At 59.8% G+C, this 19839-nt stretch overlaps 2 protein-coding genes across 7 annotated transcripts in view; one reads left to right on the top strand and one right to left on the bottom strand.

Annotated features, from left to right (window-relative positions):
• PLCXD1 (phosphatidylinositol specific phospholipase C X domain containing 1) overlaps window positions 1-12208 on the top strand; it is a 38472-nt gene extending 26264 nt beyond the window's left edge. For 5 of the 6 annotated variants that reach the window (XM_037986272.2, XM_037986273.2, XM_073014223.1 and 2 more), the window contains exons 7-10: window positions 216-3477; window positions 7211-8723; window positions 9411-10162; window positions 11371-12208. In XM_037986272.2, coding sequence (XP_037842200.2) covers window positions 216-454 — 239 coding nt within the window. In that variant the 3' untranslated portion in view covers window positions 455-3477; window positions 7211-8723; window positions 9411-10162; window positions 11371-12208. The remainder of the gene's footprint in view (window positions 1-215; window positions 3478-7210; window positions 8724-9410; window positions 10163-11370) is intronic. The other variant, XM_073014222.1, reaches the window with a different exon arrangement.
• GTPBP6 (GTP binding protein 6 (putative)) lies at window positions 3046-13604 on the bottom strand. Its single transcript, XM_037986278.2, has 10 exons — window positions 13229-13604; window positions 11579-11716; window positions 9940-10010; window positions 9613-9743; window positions 8586-8653; window positions 7319-7477; window positions 6283-6491; window positions 5067-5215; window positions 4693-4845; window positions 3046-3437 (listed from the first exon to the last, which is right to left on the bottom strand). Exons 1-10 carry the CDS (start codon window positions 13575-13577, stop codon window positions 3314-3316), a joined length of 1551 nt encoding a protein of 516 aa, XP_037842206.2. The 5' UTR covers window positions 13578-13604; the 3' UTR covers window positions 3046-3313.
• Between the last annotated feature and the right edge of the window lie 6235 nt (window positions 13605-19839).

Raw genomic sequence — 19839 nt, 5'->3', positions numbered from 1 at the left:
CGCCCGCCTCGGCCTCCTAAAGCACTAGGATGACAGGCGTGAGCCACCGCGCCCGGCACCACCCACCACCGAAGTTCCCCTGATTTCCTTGTTGGATGTGATGCTTTCCAACTGAAATTCCTGAGATCTGAACCTCCAGCCATGTGACTAGGAGGGATCAACGGGCAGACGAGGCACCCGACGGTGTAAACCCGTCCCCCACCGCCCTGTTGCAGGAGGCTTGTTCGTGGCCGGCACCAACCTCACGGAGAACCTGCAGTACGTCCTCGCGCACCCGTCCGAGTCCCTGGAGAAGATGACGCTGCCCAACCTTCCCCGGCTGAGCGCGTGGGTCCGAGAGCAGCGCCCGGGGCCGGGCTCACGCTGCACCAACGTCATCGCGGGCGACTTCATCGGAGCGGACAGCTTCGTCGGGGACGTCATCGCTCTCAACCAGAAGCTGCTTTGGTGCTGATGTGGGGGTTCAGGACGCGGCGGCTGAAGTTTCACCCCCTACTTCCAAGTACCGTGACTTTGTTGGGGCCAAATATTGGGGATCATAGGACCGATAATATGTTTTATTTTTCTTCCTTTTTTTTTTTAAAATAGAGATGGGGTGGTCGGGCGCGGTGGCTCACGCCTGATCCCAGCACTTTGGGAGGCCGAGGCGGGCGGATCACAGGTTCAAAAGTTCAAGACCAGTCTCACCAACATGGTGAAACCCAAACTCTACTAAAAAGACAAAAATGAGCCGGGCATGTTGGCAGGTGCCTGTCATCCCAGCTCCTCGGGAGGCTGAGGCAGGCGAATCGCTGGAACCCGGGAGGCGGAGCTTGCATTGAGCGGACATCCTGCCACCGCAACCCAGCCTGGGTCACAGAGCGAGACTTATCTCAAAAAAAAAAAAAAAAATAGAGATGGGCTCTCGCTCTGTTGGCCCGGTTGCTGTGGAACTCCTGGCCTCAAGTGATCCTCCCACTTCATCCTCCCAAAATGCTGGGATGACAGGCAGGAACCACCATGGCAGCCCGAAATATGTGTTTTTATTTCTGTATTCTCCTTGCTGTGGCGTCTGGACCCCTTGCAGATCCAGGGAAACACTGACCTCCCACAGCTCACTAATTACGAACAGGACAACCACCCACTTAGGGGCCAGCCTGCCCTGTGCAAGCCAGGCAGCCCCTCGGCTGCTCTCACACCAAAGCCTAGTATATGTATGTGTGTATATGTGTGTGTGCGTGTGTATATACATATATATGTATATATATGTGTATGTGTGTGTGTATAGTGTGTATATACATATATGTGTATGTATATGGTGTGTGTACATATGTGTGTATATACATATATGTGTGTGTATATATGGTGTGTGTGTATATACATATGTGTATGTATATGTATGTGTGTGTATAGTGTGTATATACATATATATGTGTGTGTATATATAGTGTGTGTATATACATATATGTGTGTATATGTGTGTGTGTATATATGGTGTGTGTATATACATATATATGTATATATGTGTGTGTGTATATATATATTTTTTTGAGACAGTTTCGCTCTTGTTGCCCAGGCTGGAGCATAGTGGCACCATCTTGGTTCACTGCAACCTCCGCCTCCCGGGTTCAAACGATTCTCCTGCCTCAGCCTCCCGAGTAGCTGGGATTGTAGGCACCCGCCACCACGTCCAGCTAATTTTTGTATTTTTAGTAGAGACGGGGTTTCACCATGTTAGCCAGGCTGGTCTCGAACTCCTGACCTCAGGTGATCCACCCGCCTCAGCCTCCCAAAGTGCTGGGATGACAGGCGTGAGCCACCGCGCCCGGTCGCCAGTATTTCTTTAGTTTTTAGGGACAGGGTCTTGCTCTGTCACCCAGGCTGGAGTGCAGTGACGCAGTCACAGCTCACTCAGCCTCAACCCCCGGGGCTCAAGTGATCCTCTCACCTCAGCCTCCCGAGTAGCTGGGACTCCAGGGGCACACCCCCATGCCCGGCTAATTTTTGTATTTTTGGTAGAGACGGGATTTCTCCATGTTTCACAATGTGGTCTCAAATTCCCAAGAGTTTTGCTCTTGTTGCCCAGGCCGGAGTGCAGTGGTGCGATCCCGGCTCACTGCAACCTCCACCTCCCGGGTTCCAGGAATTCTCCTGCCTCAGCCTCCCGAGTAGCTGGGACTACACGCTCGTACCATCACACCCGGCTAATTGTTTTGTATTTTCAGTAGAGACAGGGTTTCACCGTGTTGCCCAGGCTGGTCTTGAACTCCTGACCTCAAGTGATCTGCCCGCCTTGGCCTCACAAAGTTGCTGGGATGACGGGCGAGAGCCACCACGCCCGGCCTATACGTCATTTTCTACATGTCGCTTGTTGGAGCTGCTGGTTCAACTTCTCAGCCACGGAGGACAGCAGCCACCATTTTTCTTCCCCTTTCCCGAGGAGGTCTCCCGTTTATTTCATGGTGTAACAGCAGGCGTCAGAATTTCTCAGGATGGTCCTCAAGAGGGTTATCCAGTCCATGCTGGAATAGGTTCTCTTTGGGACCTAATGACTCATTTTCCAAAAACCCGCTTCTGCTTTTGGTACCCGGTTGCCACCGGGGAAATGGGGAAATGAAGGTGCCCCAGACCCAGAAACACGCAGTCCTGGGGCGCACCCAGCGGCTACGTCAGCCCCACGACTCTGCTGGATCAGGGCTCGGGAAGGGCCTGCGGAGACGCCGAAGTTGCAGGGAACCTCTCTGACTTCCACCGGCCCCGAATCCCCATCGGGAAACCCTGGGGTCTGTCCTGTCTGTCTGTCCTCTCTGCATCTCTTAGCGGATGGGCTGTGACACATGTCCTGGTCTGGTTTGAAGTTTCTTCTTTAATAAAACTCTTTTATTCCCTTCTACTTTTGTGGAACGGTTCTCTCTGCTGCTGGGAAACCTCATTTTTAGTCATTTCCCTGACGCCACCATGGGAAATGAGGCCGTGTGTGAACACAGCCGGGCCGAGGGGCCATTCGGTGCCCACCAGGGCCACGGCTCACGGCAAGTGCAGGAGGAACTAGAAATGCCGCTCACGGAAGTCAAAACACAGGTTTAATGTCCTGCTACGGAGACATTCCGAGGGGAGCCAGGTCACAGCAGGCACCGAGGGCCCGCTGGAATCGTGTGGAGTGGACGCTCGGGCGAGACCCGCTTTGGGGCGCCGTGGCCGTGACACCAGCCTGCGCGTTCATCCCAGCAAATGGCTGGGAACAAGGCGGGCCCAGAGCCAGCGAGGGGGCACCCGGCTGCACCCGACACACAGCAGCAATGCCACAGCTCCCCAGGCCTCCGCGGGGGTCCGTTCATCCTGGAAAGAGCTTCCGGAATTTGCCGTAGGCGGAGTCGCTGATGATGACCGTCACGTCGGCCGCCCCGTCCTCAGGGATCACGTCCACGTCCTGAACCGTGGCCTCCTTATACAGCCAGCTGCGGACAGACAAGCGTTGTACGGAAACAAGCAGAACCTGTAAGTATTTACTTAGTTTCACGGTAAATGATGCTAAAAAGAGCTTAGCCCAAACTATTCATTCATCACACTGTTCTGTTTCCCTTCGTTTTTTTTTGTAGGACAGAGTCTCGCTCTGTCGCCCAGGCTGGAGGGCAGGGGTGCGATCTCGGCTCACTGCAACCTCCGCCTCCCAAGTTCATGCCATTCTCCTGCCTCGGCCTCTCGAGTAACTGGGACTACAGGTGCCTGCCGCCTCGCCCGGCTCGTTTTTTGTATTTTTTAGTAGAGACGGGGTTTCTCTCTGTTAACCAGGATGGTCTCAATCTCCTGACCTCATGATCCACACGCCTCGGCCTCCCAAAGTGCTGGGATGACAGGCGTGAGCCACTGCGCTCGTTTTTTTTTTTTTTAAGATGGGGTCTTGCTCTGTAGTCCAGGCTGGAGTGCAGTGGTGCGGTCATGGCTCACGGCAGCCTCAACCTCCTGGGCTCAAGCCATCCTCCCACCTCAGCCTCCCAAGTAGGTGGGACGACAGGTGTGTGCCTCCATCAGCTGCTATTCTTTTTTTGAGACGGAGTCTCCATCTGTCGCCCAGGTTGCAGGGCAGTGATGCAATCTCAGCTCACTGCAACCTCGGCCTTCTGGGTTCCAGCAACTCTCCTGCCTCGGCCTCCTGAGCAGCTGGGATGAAAGGCGCCCGCCACCAGCCTGGCTAAGTGTTGTGTTTTTACTGGAGACGGGGTTTCACCTAGTGGGCCAGGCTGGTTCCTCGAACTCCTGACCTCGGGTGATCGGCCTGCGTCTGTGTCAGCCTCCCGAAGTGTTGGGATTTTACAGGCGTGAGCCACCGCGCCTGGCGTAACTGTTTATTCTCTGTAGAGATGGGATCTCACTGTGCTGCCCAGGCTGGCCTCAAACTCCTCAGCTCAAGCAATCCTCCTGCCTTGGCCTCCCAAAGTCTTGGGGTTACAGGCCTGTGCCGCTGCATCCAGCTGGAGCTCCCTTGCTTATCGGTAGGGAGACCTACATCCCTCAACTGTCAGCACAGGCTAGGCACCTGTTGTATGCAGTCACAAACATCCATTTGATGCAAACCCATTCATCGCGTCTGGACATCCTAAAGCTCTCGGGGGATCCCACAGCTCTTTTCGTACCCACCAAAAGCCTGTCTCAGAGGCAGAGACAGGCACATCCACAGCACCATCCCGTCTCCTGTCCCGGCAGGCCGCTCACCTGAGCTGGGCCCCGGCGAGCCTCACGCGGAGAGTGAGGATCTGTCTCCCGGTCGCCTTCAAAATGGCCGCATCGAGCTCAGCCTTCAGCTCCTGGAGCCCGTGGCCCAGCAGGGCAGACACGGGCACGGCATTCGGTTCCGTGGGGCTGTACCTGCCGGGGTGGGGATGCCACAGGCCCCGCTCAGCCTCAGGGCGGCCGGACAAAATCAGGGTCCTGCCCAGGAGTCCGCTGCCCACGGGGTACAGCCTGGGGCACACCCTGTGTCTCGGCTGCCACCGCTGTGGGTCAGAGGAGGACACGGGGCATCTCCCCACCTGGCTCCAGTGCATGCAGGGGAAGGAGACGCTTGCGGGCACCAGGGCCGCACTCACCCGGGCACGAGGTCCACCTTGTTGTGAACCTCCACCATGGAGTCCAGGAGCGGGGCGGGCAGCTGCAGGCTGTGCAGTGTGGACAGAACGCTGCGTTTCTGGAGCTCCGCCTCGGGGTGGCTCACGTCCCTCACGTGCACGATGAGATCCTGCGGGCCGGGCCGTGCGGTCAGAGCTGCGAAGCTCCTGGTGTCCAACCCCAAGCTTGCAGACCGGCCCGGGAGAGGGGCTGGCACGAGCTCCCCACGACAGGCTGGGAGTGGGAGGTACCCCTGTGTGCAGGCCGCTCGGACACCCCAGGACCGGCCTTCCACGCCACAGGCAGCAGCTCTGCACCCCCAGACCCACGCACGAGGGGGTGCCGTGTATGATGACACCACCCCCCGCCCACCCAGTGGGTCTTCAGAGCTTTGGGCAGCTTCATCCCCCCGTCAGATCTTTCGTCTTTAAAGGATGCTTTTTCTCGCATTTAAAACCTCTTACGGGCAGGTTCCTGATACAAAATATGAAAAACGCAGGGAGGAAAACAGCCGTGTCTACTTCTACCACGTATATGGCTGGGGTATCCACGTCTCCTTTCTGTTTGTTTGGATGCACTTAATACAAATAATGTTTTTCCTGCAACCCCAGCACTGTGGGAGGTGGCTTGAGGCAAGAAGCTGGAGACCGGCCTGGGCAAGAGAGTGAGACAGTTTGTACACGAAATACAAACATGAGCCAGGCCTGGTTGTGCGCGCCTGTGGTCTCAGCTACTGAGGAGGCTGAGGTGGGAGGATCGCTGGAGCCCAGGGGGTCGAGGCTTCCTGTTTCTGCACGGGCTCACGCGGCACGAACACGGCCCTGAGTGTTGGTGAGGCTGGGGCCACCGCTCAGCCTCTGCCCGGGGCATGGCAGGCTTGGGGGACACTCGGTCTCAGCCCCAGGAGACAGGTGTTGTTCTGGCCCCGAGTTCTGTGGGTGTCCGAGCACCCAGCCCTTTGCTGTGCGGGTGTCCGAGTGCCCGGCCCCTGGGCCGAGTGGGTGTCCGAGCGCCCGGCCCCTGGGCCGAGTGGGTGTCCGAGCGCCCGGCCCCTGGCTGACTGGGTGTCCGAGTGCCTGGCCCCTGGGCCGAGTGGGTGTCCGAGCGCCCGGCCCCTGGCTGACTGGGTGTCCGAGTGCCTGGCCCCTGGGCCGAGTGGGTGTCCGAGCGCCCGGCCCCTGGCGTTCCCGCACTCACCGAGTGAGCCACGTCTTCCAGGGTGGCAGAGAAGGACTCGATGAGGCCATGCGGCAGCTGGGAGAGGAAGCCGATGGTGTCCACGTACAGGACGGTCATGCGTGACGGCAGCGCACCCGCGTGGGCCGTGACGTCCAGCGTGGCAAACAGCTGGTCCTGCGGCCGGATGGCGGCATCGCCCGTCAGTGCCTTGATCAGCGTGGTCTTCCCTAGGAGGGCGTGGAGGTCAGGGCGCTGCAGAGACCCTCGTGTCCCACCCCTGACGCGGCACCCGGGCCCTCCGAATGGAGACCATGGCACCCTCCTGGGTGGCCGCATCCCGGGCTACACGGTCCCTGAGCCCCTCGGGCACCCCCAAGCCGGCCACGACGCGTGGGACGAAGCCACCGTCGCTGCTCTCAGGCCGATGCAGCAGGGCCGCGGTGTGGACACGGGAGCTGGTGGTGTAGACCATGTGTGTGAAGGCGTGGATGGGAGTGGGGTCGTCTGGGTAGATCTGGCAATGGCGTAGATGGTGGGATGGTAGAGAGGGGGTGGTGCTGCTGTGGCTGGGAGGATGGTGTAGACGAAGGGGATGCTGTGGTGCAGACGGGTGGATTGTGTAGACAGGTGGTGGTATAGACGAGGCAGTGGTGATGGTGTAGACAGGACAGTATAGACAGAGGGAAGGTGATGGTGTAGACAGGAGGACGGTGTAGACAAAGGGAACGCTGTGGTGTAGACGGGTGGATTGTGTAGACAGGTGGTGGTATAGACGAGGCAGTGGTGATGGTGTAGACAGGACGGTGTAGACAGAGGGAAGGTGATGGTGTAGACAGGAGGACGGTGTAGACGGAGGGAAGCCTGTGGTGTAGACGGGGTGGTAATGCTCTGGATAGTGGGACGGGGTAGACGGCGTCCTCACCACGGCCCTGGTGTACCCCACCAGAGAGACCATGGGGAGCCCCTCTCCTGGGCAAGTTCTCGCCGCAGCTGGTGCACCCCACGCGGACACCGGGGAACCCCTCCCTGGGCGAGTCCTCCCCGGGGTGCTCACCGCAGTTGGTGTACCCCACCACGGAGACCACGGGGAACTCCCGCCTCGTCCGCTGCTGCCGGAGGAGGTGCCTCTTCTTACGAAGCCTGTCCAGGGCCTTCCGGATCTTGGCCTCCTTCTCTCTCAGGAGACGCTGCTGCACCTGCATGAAGGACTCTCCTAAAAGCAGCCAAGATGGGGAGGCGTTGAGCCACGCAAGAGCAGGGGGTGCCGCCGAGGGTCCGCGAGGGCCCGGGCATCTGGGGGCCCGGCTGCCTTCCCCAGCAGCGGCCCCGACGCTGCCCCGTTCCATGACAAAGCGCTCTGCTCGGCGGAACGGGATCTCGCCTCCGGGCGTCCACCCTGTGAGGCCGACGAGGGCTTCCCGTGACTCGGGGAGAAAGGAAAGGCCTGAGCACTACGGAGGCCTCCGACCGGGGCCCGGCCCGGGACGTCACTGGGAGTGGGGCTCAGGGACGCCCCTTCCACATCCGAAGTCCCAGAACCTGGGAATGGGACCTGATTTGGAAATATGCTCTTTGTAGGATCTCAAGATGCCACCCTAGGTTAGGGTGGGCCCTAAGGCAAAGACCTGTGTCCTAAGAGGCAGAGACTGGAGTGATGCGGCCACACGCCCAGGGACGCCGGGAGCCCCCAGGAGCTGGGAGAGGCAGAAGGAGCCTCCCCAAGACCCCCCGGAGGGAACTGGATACAATTGTAGTGGACGGAACTGTGGTCGTCCTAAAAGCTCTGTCCACATCCTAATTCCCAGAACCGGTGAATGGGACCTTATTCAGAAATACGGTGTTTGTCCTAAGTGAAGGATCTAGAAATGAGATGATCCTGGATTAGGGCAGGCCCTGAATGCAATGACAGGTGTCCTCCTAAGAGACAGAAGAGACACAGACACAGAGGAGGAGGCCACGTGGAGACGGAGGCAGAGACTGGAGTGATGCGGCCACAAGCCCAGGGACACCTGGAGCCCCCAGGAGCTGGGAGAGGCAGAAGGAGCCTCTGGAGGGAGCGCGGCCCTGTCCTCACCTTGATCTCAGACTTTTGGTCTCCAGGATGGGAGAGCAGAGGTTTCTGCTGTTTAAATCCCCGGTTTGTGACTCCCTATTTGGGCACAACCTCAAAGAACCACCATCATCTCCTATCTCCTCAAACGCTACCAGGAGACGAGCCCCCAGCCGGCCCCCACCCTGTCGGCATCTTCCAGGGCTGAGGGTGGCTGCCGCGGACGGACGCGACCGCATTCCCAGGACGCCCTGGGACGCGGCCGAGTTACCTGATCCCATGATGTAGCGCGAGCCGGCTCCCCGGTGCAGGTGGGCGACATCCCGTTTCAGGTTCGACCTGGAGTGGGAATGGGAGTACATCGCGCTCTGCGGACAACGTCTCCCTCCCAGCAGAGGTCGTGGCGAAGGTGAAGGGGGCACTGAGCTGGGGCCTCTGGGCGGAAGGGAGGGGCTGGCGCTGGGGCCCCCGCTCTGCATGTAGCTCAGACACTGTGACTAACGTGTGTCCCAGGCTGAGGGGACCTACTTCGCCGGGAGCTGGGGGTGGGCGGTCGGGGAAAGCGAGGCCATCAGGCCCCGGAGAGAGTGACCCCACGGTGCTTTTCTTTTTTTTTGAGACGGAGTCTCGTTCTGTCGCCCAGGCTGGAGTGCAGGGGCGCGATCTGGGCTCACTGCAAGCCCCGCGTCCCGGGTTCACGCCATTCTCCTGCCTCAGTCTCCCGAGTAGCCGGGACTACAGGCGCCCGCCACTAAGCCCAGCTCATTTTTTGTTTTTGTTTTTGTTTTTTTTTTGAGACGGAGTCTCGCTCTGTCGCCGAGGCTGGAGTGCAGTGGCCGGATCTCAGCTCACTGCAAGCTCCGCCTCCCGGGTTCCCGCCATTCTCCTGCCTCAGCCTCCCGAGTAGCCAGGACTACAGGCACCTGCCACCTCGCCCGGCTAGTTTTTTGTATTTTTAGTAGAGACGGGGTTTCACCGTGTTAGCCAGGATGGTCTCGATCTCCTGACCTCGTGATCCGCCCGTCTCGGCCTCCCAAAGTGCTGGGATTACAGGCTTGAGCCACCACGCCTGGCCCATTTTTTGTATTTTTAATAGATACGGAGTTTCACCGTGTTAGCCATGCTGGTCTCGCACTCGTGACCTCGTGATCCGCCCGTCTCGGCCTCCCAAAGTGCTGGGATGACAGGCGCGAGCCACCATGCCCAGCCCCCCACGATGCTTTTCTTCCTCACCTACCCCCGAACGACCTACAGGTGAGTGTACAGAACGGAGGGGCCCGGGTACCCCGTCACGATACCTGTGCAGCGGGATCTCCGCCAGGGCCACCTGAAGCCGGGCCTCCCTTGTGCGGGCGTTGCACCGGAAAATGTGCAGGACGACTGTGAAGCGGTCAAACACCTCCACGCCCCAGGCGGCTTCCAGTTCTTTCTACAAAAGGAGAGAGCAACTGAGAAGCCGCAGGGGAAGGCCAGGCGCTGGGGGCCAACCCGAGAGGAAGGAGGACGTCTGTCACGCCTTAACTCCACCGTGTCCCCATCGGTCCCCCCGCGGCGGGACACTGTGGCGTCCACTCCTTCATCACGCGGAATACGGGACAAACACAGCCAGCCACGTTCTGTGGTACCTTGGTCGGGGCTGCCACCCTCTCCACGTTCAGGAAGACGCACGTGATGTCTGGAGACCCTCGGATCTTTTCTAACAGAAAGAGGGGGTCCCGTCAGAGGCCGGCCGTCCAGGTCCCTGGACTGCGGGATGAGCCCACGATGCCCTTTGGAGTGCCCAGGTCACAGGCGTCCGCGACTTCCTCAGCACGAGACCCAGGATCCAGGAAGTCCGTGTGGGAGAAGGTGTGTCTGTAGGGCTGTGTGTCTGACACACATACACACGTAGACGGTGAAGACATCCCGGCAGGGACACACACACAGTAAACACATCCCAACAGGGACACACACACACACACACACACACAGAGACAGTAAACACATCCCAACAGGGACAGACACAGACACACACAAAGACACACACAGTAAACACATCCCAACAGGGACAGACACAGACATGCACACACAGAGACACACACAGACACACAGTAAAGACATCCCAACAGGGACAGACACAGACACACACAAAGACACACACAGTAAACACATCCCAACAGGGACAGACACAGACACACACACACACAGAGACACACACAGACACAGTAAACACATCCCAACAGGGACAGACACACACACACAGACACACACACAGTAAACACATCCCAACAGGGACAGACACTGACACACACAGAGACACACACACAGACACACACACAATAAACACATCCCCACAGGGACACAGACACACAGAGACACACAGACACACACAAAGTAAACACATCCCAACAGGGACAGACACAGACACACAGACACAGACACGCAGAGACACACACACACACAGTAAACACATCCCAGCCGGGACACACACACACAGACACATACAGAGACACACGCAGTAAACACATCGTGACGGACAGACACGCACACACGGTGAGCACATTCTGACAAGGACACACAGACACACATGCACGGTGGACACAGCCGGTGGAACACACAGACACACACAGTGTGACACATCCCGACAGGGACACACAGACACACATGCACAGTGGACACATCCCAGTGTGGACAGACACACAGATGGTGAACACATTCTGGTGGGACACACACACGGACGTGGTGAACACATCCAGGCGGAGATGACATGCATGTGAGTCAGGCAGGGACGCGGACCCCCCACCTGGGCAAGTGACCCAGGGAAACCGACCCCCACCTGGGCAAGTGAGCAGCATCTTCCCCAGTCTGCACTGTAAGCCGGATGGTCAAAAACCTGGGAAGCGCAAGGGTCCCGTGCAGGACCCCGGCCTTAGAGACTACACACGGGGGCCACCCAGAAGGAGGATTTGGCCGGGGGCTGCAGGGGCAGGTGGGGTTACAGCCGGTCCACTGCCCACCCTGTTTGTTGGACTCTATAACTGCCCCGACCTAACCTTCACCGGTTTAAATCTCTCCAGGGCCGGGTGTGAGTCTCGACACAGGTGCAGCCTCAGCGTCGTCCGACTCCCACTGGTGTGTGTTCCCGGCTCACCTGGGCAGCCCAAGAGGCCGTTTCCCCCCTGGGCCAGCGAGACCCCCGTCCTTCAGTGCGTCTGGGTCGAATGTGCTCGGCAGCAGCGGACAGGAAAGGAGGTTTGCGGAAGGAGCAGGTCTGGACGGACCCACCTGTCAGGTGTTGGAAGTTTCCTTTGCCGAAGACGAGCTTGCTGTCCGGGGATTTGGTGGATACGACCATTGTCTGCGCCACGGACCAGCCGTCCAGCGTGTGCACCAGCGCTGTAGCCTCCGCCACCTGCCACTCGGCTGCGGGGACACAGGGGCCACCGTGAGAGATGCTTCCCTTCGGGGTAGGCCCGGGGCCCCCGTCCACACCTGCCCAGGGAGCCCTCCTGTCCTTGAGACAATGTCCCCGGAAAACGCACCCCCAGCCGGCGTTTGTCCCAGATACGACTCCGTGCCCCGTAGGTCCTCTAAGTACGAATCTGACGGGGGAAGGACGCCGGAGCCACAGCGGGACACGAGGGCGACCCTGCCTGACGTGGAATTGGGGCTCCAGGAGGGCGCAGCAGGGAACCGGGGAGCTGGGGGTGCTCAGGGATTACTGAGGAACCGCGGGCAGGTTTTGGGAGGAGAGAGGCAAGAGGTCTGCGCGCTGTTCCGAGCAGTTTGGGGCTTCCGCTGTTCCAAGAACTGAGCATTTTGGAAAACACCCGTAAAGGAAAACCATTCATCGACTACAGGGGCTTCCAAGGGGAAAAAAAATCAACGTTTTTAAGACTCTGGCACATGCAGCGACGTATTCCTTTGCATTTCCTCCTAGGGGAGTGGGGTGGGGGGACTGGACACCCTCCCTCCCCTGACCCCAAACACACCGTGCCTACCTCTAACCCAGGGCAAGAGAAACGGGTCCCATCAGTGAGAACCAGCCCAGCCCAGCCCATGGGCTCCACCCCACGTGCTCCTCCCCATAAGCTCCGCCCCCGCACTTTTACCCCATAGCCCCTCCCCCCGAAGCCCCGCCCACGCACCTCCACCTATGACAGCCTCCCCTCTTCCCCGGAAGCCCCGCCCTTTCACCATGGGCTCCTCCCCCGAACCCCGCCCATGTACCTCCACCTACATGGAGATCGTCCCCTCAGAGCCCTGCCCCGGCATCACCATCCAGGAGATCGTCCCTTAAGAGCCCCGCCCCTCAATGCCACGCCCTTGCGTCTCCACCCATCAGATCCTCTCCTTAGAGCCTCGCCCCATGAAGCCCCGCCCCTACGTCACCACCTCAGCTCTTCCCCTCAGAGCTCCGCCCTGCGTCTCCACCTACGAATCTCGAGCCCCGCCCCGAATCCCCGCCTATGAAAGCCTCCCTGCAGAGCCACGCCCCTGCACCTCCACCTATGAGATTCTCCTCACGGAACCCCGCCCCTGAATCTCCACCTAGGAGATCGTCCCCTCAGAGCCCCGCCCCTCAACGCCACGCCCTTGCATCTCCACCCATCAGATCCTCTCCTTAGAGCCTCGCCCCATGAAGCCCCGCCCCTAAGTCGCCCGCTGAGCTCTTCCCCTCAGAGCCTCGTCCTGCGTCTCCACCTATGAATCTCCCGGTCTCCGCCCTCGAATCGCCATTTGATTCTCCCGAGCCCCGCCCCCGAATCTCCACCTATGAAATCCTCCCTGCAGAGCCACGCCCCTGCGCCTCCACCTATGAGATTCTCCCCAGAGCCCCGCCCCCTGCGCCTCTACCTATGAGATCCTCCCCTCAGAGCCCCGCCCCCAGATCTGCAGCTCCCGTTTCTGTCCTGGAAGCCCCGCCGCGGTCACCTCGCGTCATCTGCGGCTTCCCCGGGCCCCACTTGACGTCAGGGTGAACCAGACACACGCGCTGGGTCCCCGCCGGCAGCAGAGGCTCTCCCTGCAGCAGCTCCTCCTCCGTGTTCTCGTCCGCATCTTCCGCCTCCTCCTCGTCGTCTTCCGCGCGGCTTCGGCCGCCGTCCGCCCGCAGACCCGGCCCTCCGCCCCATGGCCCCTCCGGATTCCCGGGGCCCCTGCGGCCGACAGCGGCGAGCGCGCGCGCGGGGCAGGACGGCGCGGCTGCCCTCGGAGCCGGGAGGCCGCGGCCCACACTGGAGAGCCGCAGTCCCCGGCGTACGGCGGCCCGCAGGGCCCACATGGCGCGTCGGGCGGCTGAGCGGTGGGGCCGGGCTGCCCACAGGCCGATCCTCGTCACGTGCTGGTGATTGGCGTGCGGCCGGGGCGGGCTCACCAGCGCCTCTCCTCGGCACAGGGCGTGCTCCTCATTGGTCATCCCGCGTCACGTGCTGGTGATTGGCTTGCGGCCGGGGCGGGCTCACCAGTTCCACCCACAGAACAGGACGTGCTCCTCATTGGTCTTCCTGAGTCACGTGCTGGTGATTGGCGTGCGGTCGGGGCGGGCCTCCCAGCACGGGCGGGCTCCTCATTGGTCGATCCGCGTCATGTGCTGGTGATTGGCACGCGCCGCGGGCGGGAGAGGCGGGGCCGGGCCGCTTCTCATTAGGCGTGGGCTGCTCCTGCCAGACTCCGGGCCAGGTGCAGCCGCCGTTCGTGTAGGCGCCAGAACCCCGAGCCCCGGCGGCGCTGCCCTCACCCGCCTCTTTCCCGCTCCCGTCCTACCCCGTTCCGCGCTGGGTAGAGTCCAAGTCTGATTGCGAGGGTCCGGAACGCCGCCTCGGGGGCTTGACTTCAATCCCCGGGATCCCGAACGCCGCCCCGGGGTCCCCACGTCTGCCTTGGGGGCTCGAGTCCAGCCCTCGGGGTCCCGGACACCGCCCGGGGGTCTCTACGTCTGCTCTGGAGCCTGGAGTGCCGACGTGGGGGTCCCGGACGCCGCCCAGGAGTCCCCACGTCTGCCCTGGGGGCATGAGTCCAGCCCTGGGGGTCCCGGACGCCACCCAGGGGCCCCATGTCTGCTTTGGGGGCTCGAGTGCAGCCCTGGGGGTCCCAGACGCCGCCCGGGGGTCCTCACGTCTGCCTCGGAGACTGGCGTTCCCCCGTGGGAGTCCCGGACACCGCCCAGGTGGGTCCCCACGTCTGCCTTGGGGGCTGGAGACCTGCTCTGGGGGTCCCGGACGTCGCTCAGGAGTCCTCACCTCTGCTCTGGGGGCTGGAGACTTGCTCTGAGGGTCCCGGACGCCGCCCAGGAGTCCCCACTTCTGCTCTGGGGACTGGAGACCTGCTCTGGGGGGTCCCGGACGCCGCCCAGGTGGGTCCCCTCGTCTGCCTTGGGGGCTTGAGTCCAGCTCTGGGGGTCCCGGATGCCGTCCAGGGGGACCCACATCTAGCCTTAGGGGCTTGGGTCCAGCCCCAGGCGTCCTGGACACCGCCCAGGAGTCTCCACGTCTACCTGGGGGTCCCGGACGCCTCCCAGGGGTCCCCATGTCTGCCTTGGGCCTCGAGTCCAGCCGTGAGGGTCCCGAATGCTGCCTTGGAGGGTGGAGTCCAGCTCTGAGGGCCCTGAAGTCTGCTTTGGGGCCTCGAGTCCATCCCAGGGGTCCCTGAGTCTACACTGGGGGCCTGGATGGGATCCAGCGGGTCTGAGTCCAGCCTCGGGAGCCCCTGCGGTGGAGCTGTGAGTGGGGCAGGGGCCTGGGAGATGCCAGGAAGATGCGAGCGGCGCCCCCCTGGGTCCAGGGGACGGTAAGAGGCAGCCGGTCCCAGAGAAGCTCCCCCACAAACTGACCCGTGGTGTGCAAAGCGTCTCGGAACCCCAGCCCTCACCAGCAGTTCTTGCATTTTTCAGGAGATCAGTCGCATTTGGCATGTTCCTTAAGCGTCTGCAGGAAGCTGTGGCCGCCTTGGTATTTCAGGAGGGTTTGCTAAACCCCCCTCATTGTAGGATCGGGGTATCCCAGCTGCTAATTATCTTCCTAACAACCCTGCAGGGCCTGGATTAACAGTGCGAGAGGTGACATTTTCAGCCCGAAGTCCCTAGGAAGGACAGGTGGCTGTAGCCTGCGCATTTGTGTCAATTAACCTCCCCTTTTAGTTCTGTGAAAGGAGAACTCGATTCGTTTAAAGTCACCTGCGTGAAAGGGGCCCTTGATTAGCTTAAAATCACCTGAATTCGCTTAAAATCGTGTGATCTCAATTGGCCTCTGAATCTTTACCTCCTGCCATCTTCCTGCAAGCTCCAGGCTACGTTTTAAGGAGAGTAACGGGGCTCGCCTTTCTGCGTTACTTGATGTGACCGTAGTTGTAAAACAGAATGAGGGAGACAGCGGGGACTGTGCAGAAGTGTCGCCCCCATTTATGCCTTGGGAAGGAGGCTGAGGTGGGAGGATTGCTTGAGCCCAGGAGTTTGATACCTGCATAGGCAACATGGTAAGACCCCTTATCTACAAAAAAAGAAAGAAAGAAAGAAAGAAAAATTAGCCAGGCGTGGTGGTGGGTGCCTGTGGGCCCAGCTACTCGGGAGGCTGAGGTGGGAGGATCACTTGAGCCCAGGAGGTGGAGGCTGCGGTGAGCTCAGATTGCAGCACTGCACTCCAGCCTGGGTGACAGAGTTAAGACCCCATCTCAAACAAGAAGCACCAATAGGTGTCTGAGGTCAGGCACGGTGGCTCAAGCCTGTAATTCCAGCACTTTGGGCGGCCGAGGTGGGTGGATCACCTGAGGTCAGGAGTTCGAGACCTGCCTGACCAATATGGAGAAACACCGACTCTACTAAATATGCAAAAATTAGCTGGGCGTGGTGGCAGGTGCGTGTAGTCCCAGCTACCCTAGAGACTGAGGTAGGAGAATCGCTTGAACGTGGGAGGTGGAGGTTGCAGTGAGCTGAGATCGCGCCTCTGCACTCCAGCCTGGGCGACAGAGCGAGACCTTGACTGGGGGGCGGTCGGGGGAGGCATTTGGAACCATCGCCAAGCTGGGGATGGACCTAAGACAGTGGAGGGAGCCTCTGCAGGTGGAATCGTGATGTGCCCGGCTGGGGTGAATAGGGTTTGCTATACGTAGCCCTAAGCGGGGGACGTACACTATTGTTTTTTAACACCACCGAACTCAGCATCGGAACCCAGATTTGCCAGGGCAGCGCGGGATGGAGGCCTCTCCGGGGCTCCGTCTTCCCTGTTCATAGACTGCGAGACGGAATGAGAGCGTCCCCAGGTGGTGAAGTCAGGGGTGTGTGTGTGTGTGTGTAGCCGACAATCTGGGTTCCGTCTGCCCTGTTAATAGACTGAGAGACGGAATGAGAGCTTTGAAGGTGCTGTGGGAGGAGCTCTGGGCATCCCCAGGTGGTGAAGTCAGGGACGTGTGTGTGTGTGGCCAACAATCTGCTGGGCTCCATCTTCCCTGTTAATAGACTGAGAGACGGAATGAGAGTGTCCCCCGGTGGACAGCTCAGGGATATGTGTGTGTGTAGCCAACAATCTCCTGGACTCCGTCTTCGCTGTTAATAGACTGAGAGACGGAATGAGAGCTTTGAAGGTGCTGTGGGAGAAGCTCTGGGCATCCCCAGGTGGTGAAGTCAGGGGCGTGTGTGTGGCCATCAGTATCCTTTAGTACCTGGTCTCTGTGTCCTCCGAGCCATCCGAGGGCGTCAGGAGGCTGAGCAGAAGGAGTGTCCATAAGGGAGTCCACGGACCACCACGCAGGCCCAGAGCCCGGCCAGGGGTCCGTGGGAGGGTGAGCCCTGCAGTTGGGGGAAGATGGCTCTGGGGGTTGAGCTCTGGGACGAAGGGGACGAGCAGGTCGGGGGATGAGGGCTGCGTTGCAGACAGAGCTGGCTCGGGGCCTGGGCGCCACCTGGCGTCGACTCGGGCAGCTCACGCCTGAGCTGTGCCTCTTCCTGCTGTGATTTTGGGGACAAAAAGTCGTAGGTGGCCGGGCGCGGTGGCTCAGGTCTGTCCTCCCAGCACCGTCGGAGGCCAACGCAGGAGGATTGCCTGAGCCAGACCAGGCTGGTTCCAGACCAGCCTGGCCAACAGCGAGACCCTCTTCTCTGTAAGAATTTTTTTTTTTTTGGAGACACAGTCTCTCTCTGTCCCCCAGGCTGGAGTGCAGTGGTGCGATCTCAGTTCACTGCAACCTCCACCTCCGGGGTTCAAGCGATTCTCCTGCCTCAGCCTCCCGAGTAGCTGGGATAACAGGCACCTGCCACCGCGCCCGGCTAATTTTTATATTTTTAGTAAAGACGAGGTTTCACCATGGTGGCCAGGCTGCTCTCGATCTCCTGACCTCATGATCCACCCGCCTCGGCCTGCCAAAGTGCTGGGATGGCAGGCGTGAGCCGCTGCGCCTGGCCCTGAGAAAATTTTAAAAATTAGCTGGACCTGGTGGTGGGACGCCTGTCCTCCCAGCTACTCCGGAGGCTGAGGCAGGAGGATGGCCTGAGCCTGGGAGGCTAACGCTGCTGTGAGCTGTGACTGTACCGGTGCACTGCGGCCGGGGCAACAGAGTGAGACCCTGTCTCTCAAAACCTCATAGGAGCAGATGTTTCCAGGGTGTGTGGTCTGTGTTGAGAGCTTCTCGCTGGTCATAGATCTCCTCCCTCCCCTCCCCTCCCCTCCCCTCCCCTCCCCTCCCCTCCCCTCCCTTCCTCGCCCCTCCCTTCCCTTCCTCGCCCCTCCCTTCCCTTCCTCGCCCCTCCCCTCCCTTCCTCGCCCCTCCCTTCCTCGCCCCTCCCTTCCTCGCCCCTCCCTTCCTCGCCCCTCCCTTCCTCGCCCCGCCCCTCCCCTCCCCTCTCTTCCTCCCCCCCTCTCCCCTCTCTTCCTCCCCCCCTCTCCCCTCTCTTCCTCGCCCCCCTCTTCCTCCCCCCCCTCCCCTCTCTTCCTCCCCCCCTCCCCTCTCTTCCTCCCCCCCTCCCCTCTCTTCCTCCCCTCCTCTCTCCCCTCTCTTCCTCCCCTCCTCTCTCCCCTCTCTTCCTCCCCTCCTCTCTCCCCTCTCTTCCTCCCCTCCTCTCTCTCCTCCCCTCTCCCCTCCCCTTCCTCCTTCCCTCCCCTCCTTCCCTCCCCTCCTCTCCTCCCCTCCTCTCTCCTCTCCCCCTCCCTCCCCTCCCCTCCCTCTTTCCTTCCTTCCTTTCGTTTCTTTGTTTCTCTCTCTCTCTCCCTCCTCTCTTATTTCTTTCCTTTCTTTTTTTTTGAGATGGAGTTTCATTCTTGTTGCCCAGGCTGGAGTGCAGTGGCGCGATCTCGGCTCACCGCAACCTCTGCCTCCTGGGTTCAAGCGATTCTCTTGCCTTAGCCTCCCGAGGAGCTGGGATTCCAGGCACCACCACACACGGCTAATTTTGTATTTTTAGTAGAGACGGGATTTCTCCGTGTGGGTCAGGCTGGTCTTGAACTCCTGACCTCAGGTGATCCACCCGCCTCGGCCTCCCAAAGTGCTGGGATGACAGGCGTGAGCCCCGCACCCAGCCAAGGGGATGGCTGTTTTATAACAGGTTTGTGAGTTTTTTCTCGTGTGTGAGGGGAAAGTCTCTTCACGGTATGGCGAAGCCGTCATCTGTTTTGGAAGACGGTGGCCAGGAAAACGGTGGTCAGTTCTCCCGAAGAGGGAGTGGACAGTTGGTGAGTTGGGTTTGTTTCTTAGTTTTCTCCAAAGAACTAAAAAAAAAAATGACCTGTTAGCATCTAATTAGTGCGTGCAGAAGTGAACACAGAAGGAAAGAAAAATGACTAACAATTAGATCGTACAAAGATGAGCATTGTTTATTTATTTATTTATTTATTTATTTATTTATTTTTGAGACGGGGTCTCGCTCTGTTGCCCAGGCTGGAGTGCAGTGGTGCAATCTCGGCTCACTGCAAGCTCCGTCGCCCGGGTTCAAGCGATTCTCCTGCCTCAGCCTCCCGAGTAGCTGGGATGACAGGTGCGTGCCACGATGTCCCAGCTAATGTTTGTATTTTTAGTAGAGACGGGGTTTCACCATGTTGGCCAGGCTGGTCTCGAACTCCTGACCTCAGGTGATCCGCCCGTCTCAGCCTCTCAAAGTGCTGGGATGACAGATGTGAGCCACCACGCCCGGCCCTGAGGTGAACATTCTTAAGATTTGGTTCTGTTCCTGCACTCCTATATAGGGCTAGAAGATTATCAGCAAATATCACCAAAACGTATAAGTATACACACACAGGCACACACACATTTGTGAGGTGTGTAGGCACGCATGCATGGATAACAGATACACCTGTGTATGTCTGTATATAGACGTTTGTGTTTCTCAAAATTGTACCAAAAATGGATGCATGGCCGGGCGCGGTGGCTCACGCCTGTCATCCCAGCACTTTGGGAGGCCGAGGCGGGCAGATCACCTGAGGTCAGGAGTTCGAGACCAGCCTGGCCAAGATGGTGACACCCCGTCTCTACTAAAAATACAAAAATTAGCCGGGCGTGATGGCAGGTGCCTGTAGTCCCAGCTACTCGGGAGGCTGAGGCAGGAGAATCGCTTGAACCCGGGA

This window comes from Chlorocebus sabaeus, unplaced genomic scaffold (genome assembly GCF_047675955.1).
Source record: "Chlorocebus sabaeus isolate Y175 unplaced genomic scaffold, mChlSab1.0.hap1 unalloc_scaffold_464, whole genome shotgun sequence".
NCBI classification, from domain to species: domain Eukaryota; kingdom Metazoa; phylum Chordata; class Mammalia; order Primates; family Cercopithecidae; genus Chlorocebus; species Chlorocebus sabaeus.
The sequence above is the reverse complement of the archived record's forward strand: the minus strand, read 5'-3'. Positions and strand labels throughout refer to the sequence as shown.